This window comes from Geotrypetes seraphini, chromosome 2 (assembly GCF_902459505.1).
Source record: "Geotrypetes seraphini chromosome 2, aGeoSer1.1, whole genome shotgun sequence".
Lineage (NCBI taxonomy): Eukaryota > Metazoa > Chordata > Amphibia > Gymnophiona > Dermophiidae > Geotrypetes > Geotrypetes seraphini.
In genome coordinates this window covers 249,921,038-249,939,822 of record NC_047085.1, presented here as the reverse complement: position 1 = coordinate 249,939,822, position 18,785 = coordinate 249,921,038, and the positions used below count along the sequence as shown (strand labels likewise).

Below are 18,785 nucleotides of genomic sequence, written 5' to 3'. Positions count from 1 at the left end.
GGCTTTGTGCCCCGACGTCGTCTGAGGCTTGTGCCTCGACGTCGACTGAGGCTTTGTGCCTCGACGTCGACTGAGGCTTTCTGCCTTGACGTCGCCGGAGGCTTGTGCCTCGAGGTCGACTGAGGTTTTGTGCCTCGCCGTCGAATGAGGCTTTCGGCCTTGACGTCGCCTGAGGCTTGTGCCTCGAGGTCGACTGAGGCTTTGTGCCTCGCCATCGACTGAGGCTGTGTGCCTCGACGACGTCGACTGAGGCTTGGTGCCTCGACGTCGTCTGAGGCTGGGTGCCTCGGCGTCGACTGAGGCTTGGTGCCTCGGCGTCGACTGAGGCTTGGTGCCTCGGCGTCGACTGAGGCTTGGTGCCTCGGCGTCGACTGAGGCTTGGTACCTCGACGTCGTCTGAGGCTTTGTATCTCGGCGGCGTCGGAGGCTTGGGCGCCGGCGTGACGTCTCCTGAGACTTGTGCCTCGACATCGTCTGAGGCTTTGTGCCTTGACGTCGACTGCGGCTGAGGTTTGCTGCCTCGATGTCAACCGGGGCTTGGTGTCTCGGCATCGATGGATGCTTTGTACCTTCGACGTCGGCTGAGCCGATTGCTCCGCGTCGCCTAATGCTTGTGCTTCGGCGTCGACTGAGGCTGGGGGGCCTCATCGTCGGCTGGCGACCGAGGCTTCGTGCCTCGCCGTTAACTGAAGCTTTGTGACTGGGTGTCGCTTGGGGCTTTGTGCCCTTGGGTTAACTGTGGCCTTGTGCCTCGGAGTCGACTGGGGTTTTGGGCCTCGGCGTCGACTGCGGGTTTGCGCCCCGGTTTTGACAGGGGCTTCGTGCCTCGACTTCGTCTGTGGCTCTGTGCCTCGGCGTCTCCGGCTCCTATTTGGTTGTGGTGCGGAGTTTGGTTTCCTGGTGGAGACTCTCTCCCTGCTCCCGCTCTATTGCTCCCGCCATGCGTCATCTCGCTTGGGGCAGAGTGGGGCTGTGGACCCTCCAGGTTCGTCTCACCTCCTTTCCTTGCGTGAGTACTGCGTTCCTTGAGGCCTCTCTTGCCGAAGCCACTAACCACCTTTCAGACCGCGACCGGTCCTTCGCCTATCGGGACGCCTTCAGCTGAATCCCTTCTTCCTTGGTGGTTTTGACTCTTTCTCCGGAGGGGCCCTCCGGATACCTTTCTTGGGTTATCTCGGCCTCCTGCGCGGCAGTCGCTATAGCTGCAGCGGCTTCGGGTTGGGGTCCAGCCGGCTTCGGCGACTCCTGGCCGTCTTTTGGACTATTCTCGCATAGCCTCCGGGCTGCTCTCTTCTGGGGATTCCTCCCCTCCCTTCGGGAGGGGTGTCACCGTGTCTCCGCACTGGGAGTTTAGCCTCGCCTCTGTCGGTTGGGCTTTCCCATCCTCCGGGCTACGTCTGGTCCGGGCCCTTCGGGACCTGCACTAGTTTCTGATCTGGGAGCGTTTCAGTCTCTGTCCGCCCCGGTCTCGGGAGTCCGTCTGGGCGGACCTGGACCCAGTTTGTCTGCGCTCCTTCTTGTCTCGACCTCATGGAGAGGGCCTTGTCTGTTTATACCGGACGATGGTCCCTCTGTCCTCGGTCCGCCTCCGGTCTTTTCGGCCACTGCCTCGGCAGGCCGCCTGTCTGCGCCTGAGTCAGCTGGTGACTCAGCGGTTTTCGACCTCGGCCGAGCTGATACTTTGGGATCTTGGGTCTCCACGGTTCATGTCCCGATGTTCGCCTGGTTTCCTCTTCGTGTTCCCCACTGCACCCGAGCTTTTCAGTGATGGCAGGATAGGGATCCCGCTTCCCAGCGCTTGGATCGGATTCTTTGGTCGGGTGAGGACCGTCGCAGCCACATCAATCTGCTGCAGCTCCGGGCCATTTTCAATGCCGGGACGGATTTTCGTTATTGGTCGATGGATTGCGGGGTCCTGGTGAGTCCCGTCATCCCGGGGGCGATGTATCCTGTGACCAAGCCAGGGTGGACAAGGTTCCCTGTTACTTTGCAGGCGAGCCCTTCGTCTTTGGCAGGGGACGTCACCCCGCTACTTCTTTCTTTGGGCGGTGTGTTTTCGGGGCGTGCAGCATTGTCTGGTGGACACGTTGCGTCACCCCTTTTTAGCCGCATGAATGGTCGCTCCATTCTCAGACTCTGCGGCATGTGGTTGCCTGGTGGGGAACCCCACAGGTAGTTCTGTTCGCTTTGCCCCTCACTCACTGGTTGCCTCGATCTTGCTCGAGGATGTTCTCCCAGGGTTCGCATCGAGGTGGATGCTTTCCTTCTCGATTGGATGGGCAGGTTCCTCTATGGGTTCCCTTCCCTTACTTTGTTACTCCTCCTGTCGGTCTGCGCCACCATGATCTTGATGGCTCCTCGGTGGCCCTGGCAGCTGCGGTTCTCCCGGCTCCTCCAGCATGTCAGGGAGCCTCTGTTCCTACCTCTGTTCACTTCTCTGCTGTCTCAGAGTTGAGGTTTCTATTGCATTCCATTCTGCAGTCTCTACTCTTATCAGCTTCGTTCCTCGCAACGTGCCTCCCTCCTTCTGTTTCAAGTCGGTGGGGGTGTTTTCGAGGCCTCTCGAAAGATCTCCACTCGGCAATGCTATTCCCAGAAATGGTCCTGATTTGCTGCGTGGTGTGCTGAGCACCGCATGGATCCGCTCTCTGTCTCCTTGCCTTCAGTGCTGGTTTATCTGTTTCTCTTGTCTCGGTCTGGTCTCGAATTGACATCTATTCGAGCCCACCTCTGTGCTTTTGCTGCCGGTCATCGGCCGCTTGATGGGACGCTGCTCTCCGTCCATCCGACGGTTCCCCGCTTTATGAAGGATCTCTTCAATGTACTTCCTCCGCTCAAAGCCCCTCCGGTGGTTTGGGATCTTTGTGTGTCCTGACTCAATTGGTGCTACCTCTATTGATTCCATTGCTAGAGCTCTTTGAATTATTTCACCAGGCAGGTGGTATTCCTGGTTGCTCTCACGTCTGCTCGCGAGTCAGTGAGCTACAAGCTTTGCTTGCGGACCCGTCTTTTCCTGTATTTTTTCATGCACGGTGGTTCTGTGTACTCAACCCCAGTTCTTGCCCAAGGTGGTTTCGGACTTTCCGCTCCCTCATTTCATTGTTCTTCTGGTCTCTTTCCTGTAGCCCCACTCGCCTCCGGGCGAGGTGGCGCTTTACACACTTGACTGTAAGAGGGCGTTGACTTTTTATCTTCAACGCGCTCAGTCTCCTCAGACGGTTCCTCAATTGTTTTTGTCCCTCGACCCTAATCGGTTGGGACGCCCAGTTCCAAGCGCAACTTGTCCAACTGGTTGGCTGCTTGTATTTCCTTTTGCTACGCTCAGGCTGGTCTCGAGCTGCATGGTCAAGTTGCGGGACATATGTCCGAGCGATGGCGGCTTCTGTAGCTTTCCTCAGGTCGACGCCTATCGAGGAGATTTGCAAGGCTGCCCCTTGGTCTTCGGTTCATACTTTCACCTCCCACTACTGCCTGGATACTCTGTCCAGGAGCGATGGCCGGTTTGGCCAGTCGGTTTTGAGTAATCTGTTTGCTTGAATTGCCAACTTCCCTCCATCCCTTTTTTGGTTAGCTTGGAGGTCACCCACATGTGAGAATATGCTGCCTGCTTGTCCTGGGATAAAGCACAGTTACTTACCGTAACAGGTGTTATCCAGGGACAGCAGGCAGATATTCTCACAACCCGCCCGCCTCCCCGAGGTTGGCTTCTTTGCTAGCTATCTGAACTGAGGACCATGAGGAGGGTATGCGCCCTCTAGTGGATCAGGAAGGCACACACATGCGTGGTGCAGTGTGCAAACTTGAAACTTCAATCAAGTTTGCTTGAAAAGCTGTCCGCGCTGGGGCTCCGTGGATGACGTCACCCACATGTGAGAATATCTGCCTGCTGTCCCTGGATAACACCTGTTACGGTAAGTAACTGTGCTATATCTTTCTTTCCCATTCCCTCCCTTATCCCTATTTCCCTCCCTCCCCCCCCTCTTATTAAATACGATTACTTGGGTACGCAAGATGAGGTTAGGTTAAAATAACTCCCCCAAGCTAAGTTAAATTATTCTTTATTTACTACTAATAATTTATCTCCCTTTATCTAATATATTTCCTATATATCTAGCAAATATATATTTTTCTTATATAAATTTTATATAAAAAGTTAATGTATTTAAATTTATATAAGAAAATATTATCTTATCTTTTGATATATCTATATAAGATTTATCAATGAGATTTACAATCTTGCATATATTTATCAAGAATCAACTTTACATTCATTATACTGATATTTAATATTATTATTATTTTAATAATACTATGTGGATCATGAAGTGGAGTCTGTGTGTCTTAAAATGTCTTTATATAGATATGTTTGTTGCAATCAGTCTATTTTTCAACCTTTACTCCAATTTGTGTTGTGAGGAAGAGATTTAGGTAAAATTCCCAGTTGTAAGACTCCTAGATTCTTTTCCCCAATTTCTGTCCCCAAAAACGTTATTGTGTTGCCTATTCAATTCAACCTTGTAGGATTCAGTATTCCTCTTTCATTGTTTCTGCTAAATAGTCCAAGATATTCATCATTCCCTTAAGAGAGCAAGTAATGAAGATGTTTCCTGACTAGGGAATTGATTTTATTTTTGTCAGTATTGAGGACAGCCCGTCAGTCAAAGTGCCAGAGAAATAAAAACGCTGAATAACTTCAAAGCTAGTTCAGTATTCGAGAAGGAGAAAATCAGTTACACCTTACATACAGCACAGTCTTTTTGGATTTATTCTGTGTTATTCCATACTGAATCTCCTCTCTTTCATAACAAACTTAGCAACATTTTAGAATCGGAGAGGTGTTATTAATTAGTTTTTATGAACTCTTATCATTACATATTTAGCTCGTCGTGAAAAGGTTGTCCGTGAAAGGCGACGCTTCTCCCTGGGACTCTTTTAATTTACAAAAGTACAACGTCCCCTGTCACCTCTATGTTCTCCAAATCTATCTAAAGAGAGTAAGCGGTCTGCCTCAATAGTAAGCATCACTCGATATATATAATTCACTGTTTCTTACATATAAGGAGGAGGTGGGGTGTAGGAATTAATTAAAGTTTGAAATATAATCGGCAGAGAGACTTTTAAGAGATAGAATCAAAACGGAAGCACTTCCTTTTACAGGATATTCTCTCTGTCGACCAATCTCTTTTTGTTTTGTATTTTGTAACTCCCCAGCAGCGTGATTGGAGATTTTTCCTGTCCATCAATCACATTTCCTGTTTGTATATAACCACTCCCATATTTAGTTACCATATTTACTTCTCTGTAAATTTTTCATTCAGATCTCCATTTAATCCACGTTTTCTTCTGTAAGTATATTTTCTTCAAAATGTTTATAAAACTTTCCTTTAAAAAGTATAAGTTTATGTACTTTTATAAAGTTTGTTTTATTTCTTTTATTTCCTTCATAGAATGTTGGTTTTGTATAGTTCCATGTGTGTGCTGTAGCACGTGTAGTTTCTGTCCGTTGTTTTTTTGAATCCACTTCAAAGTTCTAGATTTTAACTGTAAGTCATATTATTAATAAAATCAATTCTTATATGGTGAATATTTTAGTAAAGTATTAACAGATTTATACATACTCATTTTTCTCATTAGGTTTTCCATTAAGATGTTTAGGATGTCATGGGTTGTTCATATTGGTCCAGAAATTCTTGTAGTTTTGTTGGATCTGTAAAATTCTGAGTTTTATTTGCAATAGTGATCTTCATTATTGCTGGATAAAGGAGCCCATATCTAGCCCCTAAAGATTTCAGTTGTGGTCTCATATCTAAAAATTTTTTCCTTTTTAATGCGGTTTCCCTCGCAAAATCAGGGACAATATGTATTTTTGAATCTTGACATTTGAGATTTTTATTTTCTTTAGCTAATTGACAAATTTCCAGCGCTTGTTGATGTCTCAGTAGTTTGAATATTAATGTCCTTGGTCCAGTTTGTGAAGTTTTCCTTTGTGTTGGTATCCGGTGTGCCCTTTCGATTTCCAGTGGTGTTTTAAATTCCTATTATTCTTAAATTATTTCTTCTTTCACGGTTCCGGCTGTCTTCAAGGTCTTTTTTAATCTCTTCTACCTCTTTCCATATGTTTTTGTTTTGTCTTGCGTTCAGATTAAGTTGTTCAAAGTTATCCTCTATTAGGTTTATTCTGTTTTCCGTCACTTCCACTCTTTTAGTTAATGCTGCTGCATCTTCAATAGCTTTTTGTAGTTTTTTGTTGCTGTCCAGAACAATTTCTTTAATTTGTCTTAATTCTTCCATTACATCGAGGTTGTCATCTGATGGCAGTGGAGCTTTTGAAGGAGTGATGCTTGGCTCCGGTTTTGATCGTTTATTACTTCCTGTACCGGATCCTCCTGCTCCTAAATCGCTTTTGTTCTGTTTGCTAGACGTCATTGTCTTTCAATATTTAGATATTTTTCTTTTGAATTTTGATTTTTTTTGTAGTAATTTCAAAATTATAGCTTTTGAGTATGGAGCTATTCGTTTACCCGACCATCGGAATGCGCGTCCAAGCCACGCCCCCCCTCAACTAGAAGTGTTACTGCTTTGTGAGCGGAGTCTTGCGTGATTCATCCAGATGAAATTTGCAAGGTGGCTACTTGGTCTTCTCTTCATACCTTTACCTGTTTTTATCGGGAGGATGTGGCAGATCGCTCTGATGCTTTTGGGACTTCGGTGTTATGGTGTCCCTCCCTAGATGCTGCCATTGCTTTGGTACATCACCTAGCATACTGAATCCAAAAGGGACGTAACAGAATGGAAGATTAGGTTTTCACCTTCAATAATCTTCTTTCATTTAGTCCCTGGAGGATTCAGTACAGCCCGCCTTCTCTGTGTAAGCTCAGTTGCTTTGAATCACCTGTTTTCTGGCTCTTTTTGTCTCCTGACACTGCTTCTATTTTGGATCTGGCTGATACCCTTGCAGGGGCTAGTCAGCACAGTTGCCCTGAGAGTCCGGATTGGGTGAGGACCCCCTCCGTCTGCAGACTTTTTAAGCATGGCTCTGTCCACCATTTTATTGCTTGAGGCTCTTCCAAGCAGTAGACAGATCTTGTGGGGAATTCGTTCTTTGGTGAATGTGAGTACGTATATTACTGAAGGCTGTTTAATGTGGGTGCTCGTTGCACACAGCAGGTTAGTTCTACATTATTCCTCAATGGTTTTCTGTGTTGCCTTTGTACCAGTTTATTGCTTATTTTCATATTTTGCAAAGCAGACCAGTTCAGAAATTTATTTGTTGATGGGGAGTTTCCCCAGTACCCCTCTTTTCTTGTCATGGATTTGTTCAAGTATGTTGCTTGGCTTTGGACTGGACCGCAGGGGGCTCTAATTCTCTAAGGAGTGAGGAGCATGTGCTCAGAAAAGTGTTAGGATTTCTGCAATTCCCAGATTGCGGGAAGGGATTGAACACCTATCATACTGAATCCTCCAGGGACTAACAGAAAGAAGATTATTGAAGGTGAAAGCCTAATTTTCCATTACACAAGTGTATTGTTCCAGGAATCTCATTCCACAACACTTCATTCATTGAACATTCTTGGGTGGTCTTTAAAAGTGTTGAGACAGCCACTCCCTCCCTCTTGGAAGGGCCTTAAGCGTCTGAGCCAATCAGGGCCTTAGGCCCCACCCTGTGCATCACATGATGCACCAGAGAAGGGAAATGGGGGGTTGCAAGGCAGTAGGAAGTGGGTATCCCGCATGCCAATTTTTTCTCACACCGGTTGGAGGGGAGGGGGGGGCAGGCGGACAAGGCAGGTGGGAGTGGGCATATCTCCTGCTGATTTTTGCTGGAGAGGGGGGAAGGGCCAAAATCGGTGGCATACACAGCACACACACACCACACCATCTGTGCCCATTAAAAAGAAAAAGTTTCCTGCCCCGAACAGCTGAGTGGTAGTAGGCAACTTTAGAGTTTCTCCTGCCACCTCTGTTCATATGTGAGAGTTCTTCTCACTGCGATCAAACAGACAGAAGAGATGGGGAGTACGATGAACCTCTGTGCAAATCATTTGCATGCAAAATTTTTAGTGCATCATTAGCTTTTTTAGAATCGGCAAAAAATTGGATCGAAGCGGACCCATGCAGTCTTTTTTTTTTTTTTTTAACAATTCTTTATTTGTTTTCAAATTGAACAACAAGTGCACAAAAGAGTATATTACACTAAAATATTCCACAATATCACTTTGATATCTATACATAAAAATCTGGTACATAGATATCCCCCCCTACCACCCACCCTTCATCATATTTTCAATAAGATACACACAAATTATATATCATATTACAACATATTATGTAAAATTATTTCCAAATCCCCCCCCCCTTTTTAGTGTGCCGTAAGAGAAAAAGAAAAAGAGAAGAGAAGAAGTGATGACTATTCAGTACAAAATTCATGCAGTCTTTACCGATCCTGTTTAGTGCATCTGGCTCTTAATTCTCTACTAGAGAATGACAAGGTGGCTGTCCCTGCCCAATTCCTGTAAGTTCTGCCTTAACCGCACAAGCCTCAAACACTTATGATTTTAAAGTGTTTGAAGCTTGTGCAGATGAGAACAGAGCTTGCAGGGACAGGAAAAGAATTCCCGGGGACGGGACGAGAAAATGAGTTCCCAAAGGGACGGGAAAAAATTTGTCTCCATGTCATTCTTTACTCTCCATCTTAGAGCCTTACACTGGCTTGGTATATGAACGGGCTGACCCTGTGGTTGGCTCATCCACTGAGGGGGGACTTGGGTTTATCCCTCTTCACCTCTGCATTGAGAGTCTGCTCAGAGGAGCGAGCCCACATATTCTGATTCTGCATGGGTTCTGCTTTTAGGTATATATCTGGTGGATGCTGTTGGGGTCCTGCTCTTGGTGATTTGTTTCAATTCCCCTGATGCTGGCTGTGCTGCTGCTGGCGGCTAGTGCATTTTTGTGTTTTTTGTATTCTTACTTTTGTATTACTACCTGTGTATGCATTCATGCTCACTATGTCATGCCTGTTTCTCTTGTTGCCTCTTCAATAAAAATGATATTAAAAAAAAAAAGTGTGCCATGTAAGGTGAGGATGCTACACAGTTAAAGGTCATTCCTATTAAATGTAAGCATAGTTATGATATCTAGTTTATTTTTATTTGTGTTTTTGTAAACTACTTAGTACAAGCCCAGGTGGTTCCCTAGACCATCTGGTGTTTCTTTCAGCACTAAGTTACTGCATCCTCTGCCACTTACCAATGACATTTTATGTGTCTCTTTCTGATTGAGACTTATCCCCTCATGGATGTTTTTCCTGTGGTTGCCTCTGGGTATTTTCTGGAAAGCATCACTGGCAGCCGGGGTCCTTTTTTACAGCTGGAAGTGTGTGTTATTGGATTATTAGGCTGATCCACTCTGAACACCTTTTAATAAATTATAGTTGGGATGGATGCAGAGTCCGTTACATACATGTCCCCCACCCTCCTAATATTAATGTTCCTTCTCTGTAACCATTCTTAGAAATCGTCTAGAGAACCTTCCCGACTGGATATGCGACAGCAAAAAGTTAGAAGTTCTTGATGTCGGTCACAATCAGATCTGTGAACTACCGGCCAGGTGAGTGATGAGCGATACCTGCTGGCTCTTGCAGCCTGCAGCACATCATATGATGGAGGACATTCACTCCCCTATATGTTTTCTGATCTTTATTTCCTTTTTAATGGACTTTCAGAGGTCTTTGAAGTTAGCGCAGCTTCACATTTTGATTATCACGCTGTTTTGGGGTTTCAGTACTCTTAGTGAACAAGCAGAATAGCAGCCTTCACACATGAATATAGAAATGATGATTAGAAGTAGTGATATAATTTAATAATTTGTCATTTGTCAGAGCTTGGGCAAGAAAAATTTAAACAAAGCTCTTGTCCAAAGTCTCTTAACATATTAATTCATTCCTTGGTTATTTCAAAAATTGATTATTGTAATGCCCTATTCAAGGGAATAGCCCAAAATGAAATCAGACGTCTACAGATCATCCAAAATGCTTCAATTAAACTTATAATGAAAGCTAAGAAATTCGATCACGTGACTCCTCTTCTTAAGAAAGCGCACTGGCTCCCAGTCGCGCACCGTATAATGTATAAATTAAGTTTGCTTACTTTCAAATCTTTGCTATACAAAACTCCAACTTTCATTTATAAATTATTGATTCCCTATACCTCAGCCAGACACTGAGGTCCAATGATCAACATTTACTAGTTATTCCCTCACTTAAAATTTATTAACACACAGCGGCATTTCATCTTTTCTGTCACAGCCCCTCAAACATGGAATTCCCTCCCTATTTATTTAAGGGAAGAACACAATTTGGATAAATTTAAGAGCAAACTAAAAAAAAAAAAGCTTTCTTTTTAAGGATGCATTTGATAATTAGAAAGCTTGACTAGGAGTTTCATTCCAATTCCATAACTTCTCTGAGGTTCATTGATCTCTCCCTTCCTATTGTTTTTTACAATAATTGTCTTCTCTCCCATCAACAATTTGTATTTCTTTTCCCATTCTTTCCTCTTGTTTAAATATGTTTGTAAAGTTAGTCTCCAATATGTTTCGTAAGGTTTAGTTCTTTGTTTGTTTTGTTGCCCCCTAAATTTTGTAATTTTACTGATGTGTTCATCGCTTAGAATTTTGAATAAGCGATCAATCAAATTTATAATAAACTTGAAACTTGAGTTTCCTGTGTATACATTGAGCTATTTCAGTTCTCTTCTCTCTGCAGAGTTTGACAGCCACTATAGCTTTCACGTGTGAATGTCTTTAATTTAAAATGTTACTTTTAACTGTAACGTAGTTTCAAGAGGTAATAAAAACAAATAAAACGTTTGAATAACAAGATTAAAAATTCAAAAATCCCTTTGTCCCTACACTCATTTGAAAACGCCTCAATACATAAACAAAAATAAAGCAAATTTTGTAATATTCCCTCCTGTCTTTCAAATAGACCTTAATAAACACCCACATCACAATGATTAAGTTCTTTCTGACTTATAGCTATTAATTATAAAATAGCTATGTTTTTCTAAATATCTGTATAGCTCCTATCTAGACATTTTTTTTTCGAATTGATGGTCCTAATTCCTTCAAAGTGTGCTTTCTTATCGCTATTAATCTGCATTCTTATGGGCCATCCTCATTCAATAACATCATTTTTGAGGCTGCAGGTTTCTGTATAGGCTGTAATCTATGGCAGTAGCAGCCATGATGGTAGGGATGGTAGGAGCTGCTGCCTTTAGGTCTGTCCTGGTGACAAGGAGTGGTGGTATTCTCAGAGGGCAAACAGCACACTTCATAAATTGGGGATTTTATGTAACAGACCCAAAGTTCCCCAGAAGATAACCTCAGAGCTGGTTGAAGAGCAAGGGTAGCCTTATAAGTTGCCTGACCTGATGCCTTTTCTCAGGTTCCTGATGGCCGTTTCCTCTGCTGAAGGCTTGCAACCTCCATGGTGAGAATGGAGTAGGAAAGCGAAGAAGTGTGAAGGAGGGGAGGGAGGGGGCTGAGCCCAAGGAAGTGGAACAGGTTTGAGCATGAGATAACATCCCCTTCCCTTCTCATCAAGAGAAACATGTAAAGCTAGCTATCCTCTTCATAACCTCTTATTTCTTATTATGTCCTTCCCTCATTTATTGAATTACCTGTAAACTGTGTCAAGCTCTATATTTATGGAAATGATGCGGTATACAAACTTAAGGTTTAGTTTAGTTTAGAAACAATCATATGCATGCTGAAAGCATTGCTAGCCCTCCAAAAAAAAACATTTTTTTCCCCATTGCATTGCTATGTAATTCGGGACATTGTTATACAGTAACATAGAGACATGCTCAGAGTACAAAGTGGGGTGGGTTAACCTAAAAGAAGCAGAAGTTGTATTTTGTTTGTGCTCTGAATCACTGGTAGTGATTTCAGAGCAATTTGGAACTTGATGGCCTCTGTTTAGATCTTTATAAGTGACTAGTGTTTTAGCCCGTTACATTAATGGGTGCTAGAATAGATTAGTCTGATCCAGTATGGTTATTCTTCTTATGTCTTACCCCCATATTCAGGCTCCCCCCCTTTACCTTCCTTATTTCCACCTTTTTTCACCAACTTAAAAATCTGTCCCCTTTCTCTGTCCTTCACCTCCATAGAACTCCCTCTCCATTCCCCCTTTCCCCATCAACCTTTGCTTCTGCATCTTCTCCTATCTTCAGCCCCTTTCTAGCCCCCAGCTTCAGTCCCAGTCCTTTTCTCTCACATGTCCCCTTTTGTAGCCCCCTTCTCCAACCTCCCCCTTTTTTCATTCCCAGCTCCCTTCTCTCACACATTTCCTTTTTATAACCCCCTTCTCATACCGGCTCTTCTAGTACCAGTCTCCTTATCACACCTGTCTTCCTTTTCAGCCCCCCCAACCTCCTTCTCCCATCTTTTCCCTTTCAGCCTCCAGCCCCAGCCTCCTTCTCACACATAGCCCCTTTTCTGCCCCAGCCCCCTTCTCTTACACATCTCCATTGTCAGCTCCCAGCTCCTTTCTCTAACATGTTCCCTTTTTACAATACTGATCCCAGCTCCAGCCCCTTCACCCACCTACTCCTTTTTTTCAGCCCCTAGTTCCCTTCTCCTATTTGACCCTTTTGCCTCTGAAGTCGACAGCATACCGAACATTAGGGGTTTGGAGGGAATGTGGGAAGTTTTAGGTTGGTGGGGAAAATTGTTAAATTTATTAGTTTTGGCTTTTGATTTGTGGTGGCGGGGATGGTGTGGTGTCATTTTGGCAGGGGGGTTTGGGGTCAGTGCCTGTCTAGCGGCCGAGGTACCTGCTTGCCAGTATTTGTGTTTCCTTCGGGCCGCTTGTGTGTTTCGCCACTCCATGGTGGTAAGCAGAGGCATCGGGTGAGTGTGTGCAGTGAGTTTCGGCGACAGGCAGGTGCAGGAGCTTTGTTTTTGAGTCAGGGTGTCAGCCGCTGTGCTGGCAGCGGCATCGGGTGTGCGCGTTGAGTGTGCTGCGGTTCTGGAGTGCAAGAGCTTCGTTTTGGGGCCGGAGGAGTCAGCTGTCAGTGGGGGGCTCTCTCACGGGATTTCTTTTGGCTCCTGGGACGTCGGCAGTGCTCTGGTTTCTGCGGTGGACGTGAGGATCTTCACAGCCATTTCTCTAGGCAAGTTTGGCGGTTCTGTGGCACAGAGTTTCAAAGTGTGCCTGCGCTACTAAGGGTTTTATTATATAGGATAAATAGAATAGTTTTTTATGTTGTTGCCCAATTGTATGTATCAACCAAAGGCTCTTGGATCATTAAATGATAGTGCTATTCCTTGCTCACTTGGTATGTTGTCTGGAAAAGATACTTAATACAATTGTATTTGGAAGAGGAACTGAGCTTTAGAATTTTTTGCCTTCTGGAATTAGATTGATAATGTACTATGTGAGATTTTGATAACAAGTGAAAACTAGGCTCTTGCAAAAATATTTTGGATATCGATTTTGTTGTTGGTAACTGAATTTTTGTGCTTTTTTAATACTGTTATAAATTGAATTGATTGTATATGAATTATGTAGAACTAAGATATTTGTATTCTTTTTTCTGACTCTAAAGGGGGGGCACGAGGGAGTGGGCATCCCTCCTACCAATTCTTTTCAGGGGGGAAACGGGGGTTCCAGTATGACTCTTTTTTTAAAATAAGCACAGATGATTTTCATGTGTAACACATGCACAACATCTGTGCCCATTAAAAAAAAACAAAAAAAACTGCTCTTCCTGCCCCGAACAGCTGAGCGGCAGAAAGTTTCTTTGGGCCTTCCCCTGCTGCTCAACTTTTCAGGCTTCCCCTTCCAGCCTTTCCCATATGTTAGCTTCCCCTGCCAGCTCTGCGCATGTGTCAGTCACTTTCTACAATGATTGATTGGATGGAATTACGGCAAACCTCTACAAAACTTATTTGCATGCAAAATTGTTTCAACATCGAATGCAGCTTTCAAATTAGACAATTTACCGGCACCACAGTGACCCACAGGATTTTAATGGCAGTTTTAGAGTATTGAGCCCAAAGTGACAAGGGCAAGCGGAGCACCTTTTGGTAAGTAAGCAGAACTCGGGGGCTCATTATTTGGAGGAGAGAAAATCCTAGTACTGTACCGTGCTGAAAGGAAATCCTAGCACCGTAATGTAATCCTAGGGGAAATCCTAGTTCCATACCATGCTGAGGGGGAATCAATAGAGGAGTGAGAGTGTGCGTGGGGCAGCTCATTATACAGCACCTGCTATCAAGCAGCCAGTATCATATCAGGATGGCTTCAGTGCGTTTCCTTAAAGGAGTGCAGGCAATGGTGTGCCTGAGAGAGAAACACATGCACAAGTCTGGTTCAGTGAGGTTCTCAATTGTGGGAGAAACCACTACAGTTTTGGGCCAGCCTCTATCAGGGGTCACTCAGGGTGAGGGACTGTTGATGTTGAGTCCTGTAGAACTCCTGAGTGAGAGAAAGAGAGCTTCTGACAGCAGCAGGAAGGCTAGTAAATCAGCTTCAGGATTTTCCCAGAGTTTATTTTGATGCATCAAACCTTTTGTCTGAAAAGGTTCTGGTGGAAGGTGGAATAACTGCAGGCTCCAGACCCTTCTTTGGAGGCTGAGTCCTCACCTGATATCAGTCTAGGAGTTGGAAGACTTGCTGGACCCTTTGGATGGAGTCCTTGGAGTCCCAGGCAACTTTTGGAGAGGGTCTAGCTGATGAGAAAGTTGTACCCTCAGGCAAGGATTGAACAATGGTAAGTATATTTCACAGAGAAGTTATCCTTCCCGATAATTCCAGGTTCTGGTGGTGCTGAAGATACAGGAGGAACACCTGGCAGAATCAGAAGATCTGATTTTGGAAGGTATAAAGAAGCCAAACAGATCCTATATTATGCATGGGATTATTGGTGATATGGTTATAGTGGAGACAAATCCCAGACCTAGGTATTAGGGTGAGGAGTTCCATGGTGAGACTTTAACCAGTTGAAGTAGAAAAGAAGTTTCATCTCCCAAAGATGGATGCCTTTTTATAAGCAATAGCCAAGAAAAAAACCAGCATCTCTGTGGAAAAGAGTGCTGCACTTAATCCACAAGACCAATGAATGGGAGGCTCCATTGAAGTAGTCCTTTGGAGTGACTCTTTGGCTTTGTAGACTGTGATATATAAGGGTTATGTGACCTGTGCCTTTCTTCAGTGAGTGAAGCAGCTGAAGGACGAATCCTTTTTAGGTTCCATGCAGAAGGCCTCAGATCTGGTGTGGCTTGAAATGGGTACGGGCTACCTGACTGATACCCTGTATGATCTGATTAGGACTTCAGGCTCTACTAGTGTCCCTCTGTCAGTTCCTGTTGCTTTGGAGTTGGTCTGCCTCAGCTGCCTTTCAAGTGCAGGCTGCTTTATTTGAAGCAGATTTGGAAAAACTGGTCAAGGACCTTACAGAGTCTAAAGTTCCTAGGCTTCTGGAGGATCACCCCAAAACATTTAACTCTACCTCCCCCTAGGTATGAACTGGGACACTCAAATAAAAAAACCTACAAGACTGCTTTTCTGAAATCAAAGACTGGATGACAACAAACAAACTCCAAAACCGAACTGTGGATTCACAAGAAAAATTGCTCCCACCTTCGCCCAGTCTTCTCCTGGGATAATACGACTCTTAAAGCTAAGGATCAAGTATTTAGCCTTAGAATCACCCTAGATGCTGACCTATCACTAACGAGCCATGTCTCACAGGTAGTAGCAACCACCTCCTACCTGTGCCAGCTACCGAAAATTCATCCATACTTCTCAGAAGAAGAATTCACCCAACTGTTCTACGCCTATGTCTTAACACGCATGGACTACTGAAACACACTACTAGTTGGCCTATCTGCAACAAACCTACAAAGAATGCAATGTGTACAAAGTACAGCAGTTTGCCTTTTGAAGAACCTGTCTATTTGCGACTCAGTCGCCCCAGCTCTGGCTGCTGTATACTGGCTACCCATTAGGAATCGTTGCATCTTTAAAGCTCTTACACTAGCTTTCAAATTCTCCATCCTACATGACAAAACTAACAATATACATCCTCAACCAACCCCTGCGATCACAAGCTGAGAGAAGATTGTCCACCCCACTGGCACGAACCTTCCTACTAGAAAATGCCCGCAAACACTCCTACTCACACTTCTTATTCCAAATTATGGAATGTAATCCCACCAACCATTAGATCACTGACAGGCTTACTAAACTTCAGGAAAGCAGTAAAAACCCACCTTTTTACTTGACTTTTGCAAACACACCCCTAACCTCTCTTTCTACCTCAGCAAAATTATTCTGCCACACTGAACGTGCCCTCCACTTGACTTACAGGCAGAACTAAGTCTTAAGGTGCACACTCGGTGCTGAGCATGGACCACGAGATACCAGCGCACTCATAAAGCTGCAGCTGCCAATTAAGCTGCTAGCTTTCACTCAAGATGTGAAAAATAACAAAAACATGGAAATGACGCATAACGCAAGGTTCACCAAAATATTTAATTTTATTATTTTTATTTTTTCTATCATGGACATCAAAAGGCTGGTTGCGTTAGTGGGAGGTCGTTATAGTTGCCAAAATGCTGGCCTTCTGATAATGAACTCAACTCGATACTTCGAAGCTCCCCAATATATACCTTTAGTTCAGTATGACATCATTGGCCAATCAAAACTAACAGAGGTGGTCTTAAAAGTAGACAAAGAAAATTCCTCTACATGTTTAAAAGTTTCAGAAATCATATTTGTTTTGTTTACATTCATTTCTGAATATACATTAACATTTTATAACATATCCAGTATTCCTTTTATCCTTTTCACAAAGGTATATTAAGAGAATCTGCATTTGTTAAAAAGGGTGCTGAGATATTCTCAGCCTGCTTTGAACAACTAACAGTTTCATGTTACACCTAAAAAAAACTGGTCAGCCTTAGAGGAAAAGGAGGGGGTGTTTTCCCCCTTTCTATGCTAGAGACTGCTATAGGTCTCTAATTATTTCCATATGTTGTGCTCAGGCTTCCTTTAAATTTCTTTAGGTTGCAAATATAATATGTTTTTACAAAACCAATTCTTTTGTTCAAGACACATCCATACACATAATCACTCATTCAGGGGCCCCAAACATTCATAGCTGCACACATTATATGTCATTCATATTTAATACATGTTATATCTTGGTTTGGGATACGTAATCTAATATGCTCTTCCTACCCAGCCTAAGGCACATCTGGTATCAATTACACGATGCTAGAAGCGGGAAACCTGAACAAAGAAAAGCAGAGAGAACAAAGAAGACAGAAAGACAGAACCCAAAATGGAGTTCTTAATACTTCTAGAAGTATGTTACCCATTACCTGATTTCTTCTATGATTCTTGCCCACCTAACACCTTACACAAATAGTGAATTCCCCTTTTCCTATGCTTTATATCGATTTCCTGGTCTTGTTTATCATCCTGAGTTTTTCAAAGTTTTAAATGTGTTTGCATGTATATAAGACCCTCTGATCAGGACTAAGAAGGTCTCTGTCACGCCCTGCTAACGCTTCTGCGTAGTATGCTCCAACTCAGGCCTCTTCAGTGCAAAACTAAGCAAGATCTTAGATCTCTCTACTACATATACCCAAACCATAAATGCCAAAAACTGTCCTATACTTCAAATGTATTGTAATTCTAGCTGCTTTACTTATAGGTCCTATCGGTTGCCATGCTGCTGTGCTCAACCCCCAAATCTTGTATTCATCTCTCCGTACAGTGCATAAGAATTATCCCTCTGCTGCTGTTCTTCCCTTTAATCTGCTGTTCGGAATATCTTATATGTGATTTTGCATCCTTTTTGCCTGTCGTTTGCCATGCTACTGTGCTCAGTACCCAAAACGTGTACATAGGAATTTCTACTTCTCTTCATCCTTTTGATTAGTTGTTCTGTCTATCTGCTGTATATGAAGTTATAAACTTGTTGCTAAACCTTCTACTGTGTATGTAAACTTATAATCTGTTCTGGGCTCTTCTGAGAGGACGGGCTAGAAATTTGACTAAATAAATAAAAAAGAGCTATAGGTGAGGAAGGGACTACTCCAGATCTTATTGATTTAGGAAGCTTGGTCAGGCCTAAAACACAGTCTAAAATTACACTTCTGTGGTACATCTGTGTGAAAGGTATGAGCTTAGAGGAAGAGATTCCTTAAATTTAATACATGTAAATGGAATGCTAAGTTCCATGTTTGTTCATGAGTAGGAGAATTGACATTCATTTCATTGGACTTGTGCTCTTATTAGAAACTTTGATTCTGCACTACATGTGTACAGATTGCCATGCTATTTTCTTCCTCTGCTCCTTTGGTATAGATATATGAACTCTGTGAACCATAGTTGCATATCTGGTAGATATGCATAAAATTTTGAAGAAGTGGCATTGGTGATAAGTGCCATTTTGAAGATTTTTCCTTTGCTGAGATTCTGGAAAAACTCTTAATTTCCATTCAGATAAGTTAGTCTTGTTCATGTATTCAGATGCTTTCCTTTGCAAGAAGCCTCACTGGAGAACATTATGGAATAAGCAGGTTTTCTATACTGCTCAGATAGAAAAGCTAGCTTGCATCTTAAGGGGTGATGTGAAACTATACAATAAAACCTGAAACACAATGGGGCGAGTCAGCAGTAATGAAATATCATGCATCTGTATATGAAAATTCCTAAGCTCTTGTGGAGGGTTTTTAAATTTACTTTGTCCTATCTGGAACACTGAATT

At 43.6% G+C, this 18,785-nt stretch overlaps 1 protein-coding gene across 3 annotated transcripts in view; it reads left to right on the top strand.

The window, feature by feature from the left end:
• The window catches only part of PHLPP1 (PH domain and leucine rich repeat protein phosphatase 1), a 492,900-nt gene that overhangs the window by 356,945 nt on the left and 117,170 nt on the right, over positions 1–18,785 (top strand). For all 3 annotated transcript variants that reach the window (XM_033929324.1, XM_033929323.1, XM_033929325.1), the window contains exon 9: positions 9,511–9,606. In XM_033929324.1, the coding sequence (XP_033785215.1) occupies positions 9,511–9,606 (96 nt within the window). The remainder of the gene's footprint in view (positions 1–9,510; positions 9,607–18,785) is intronic.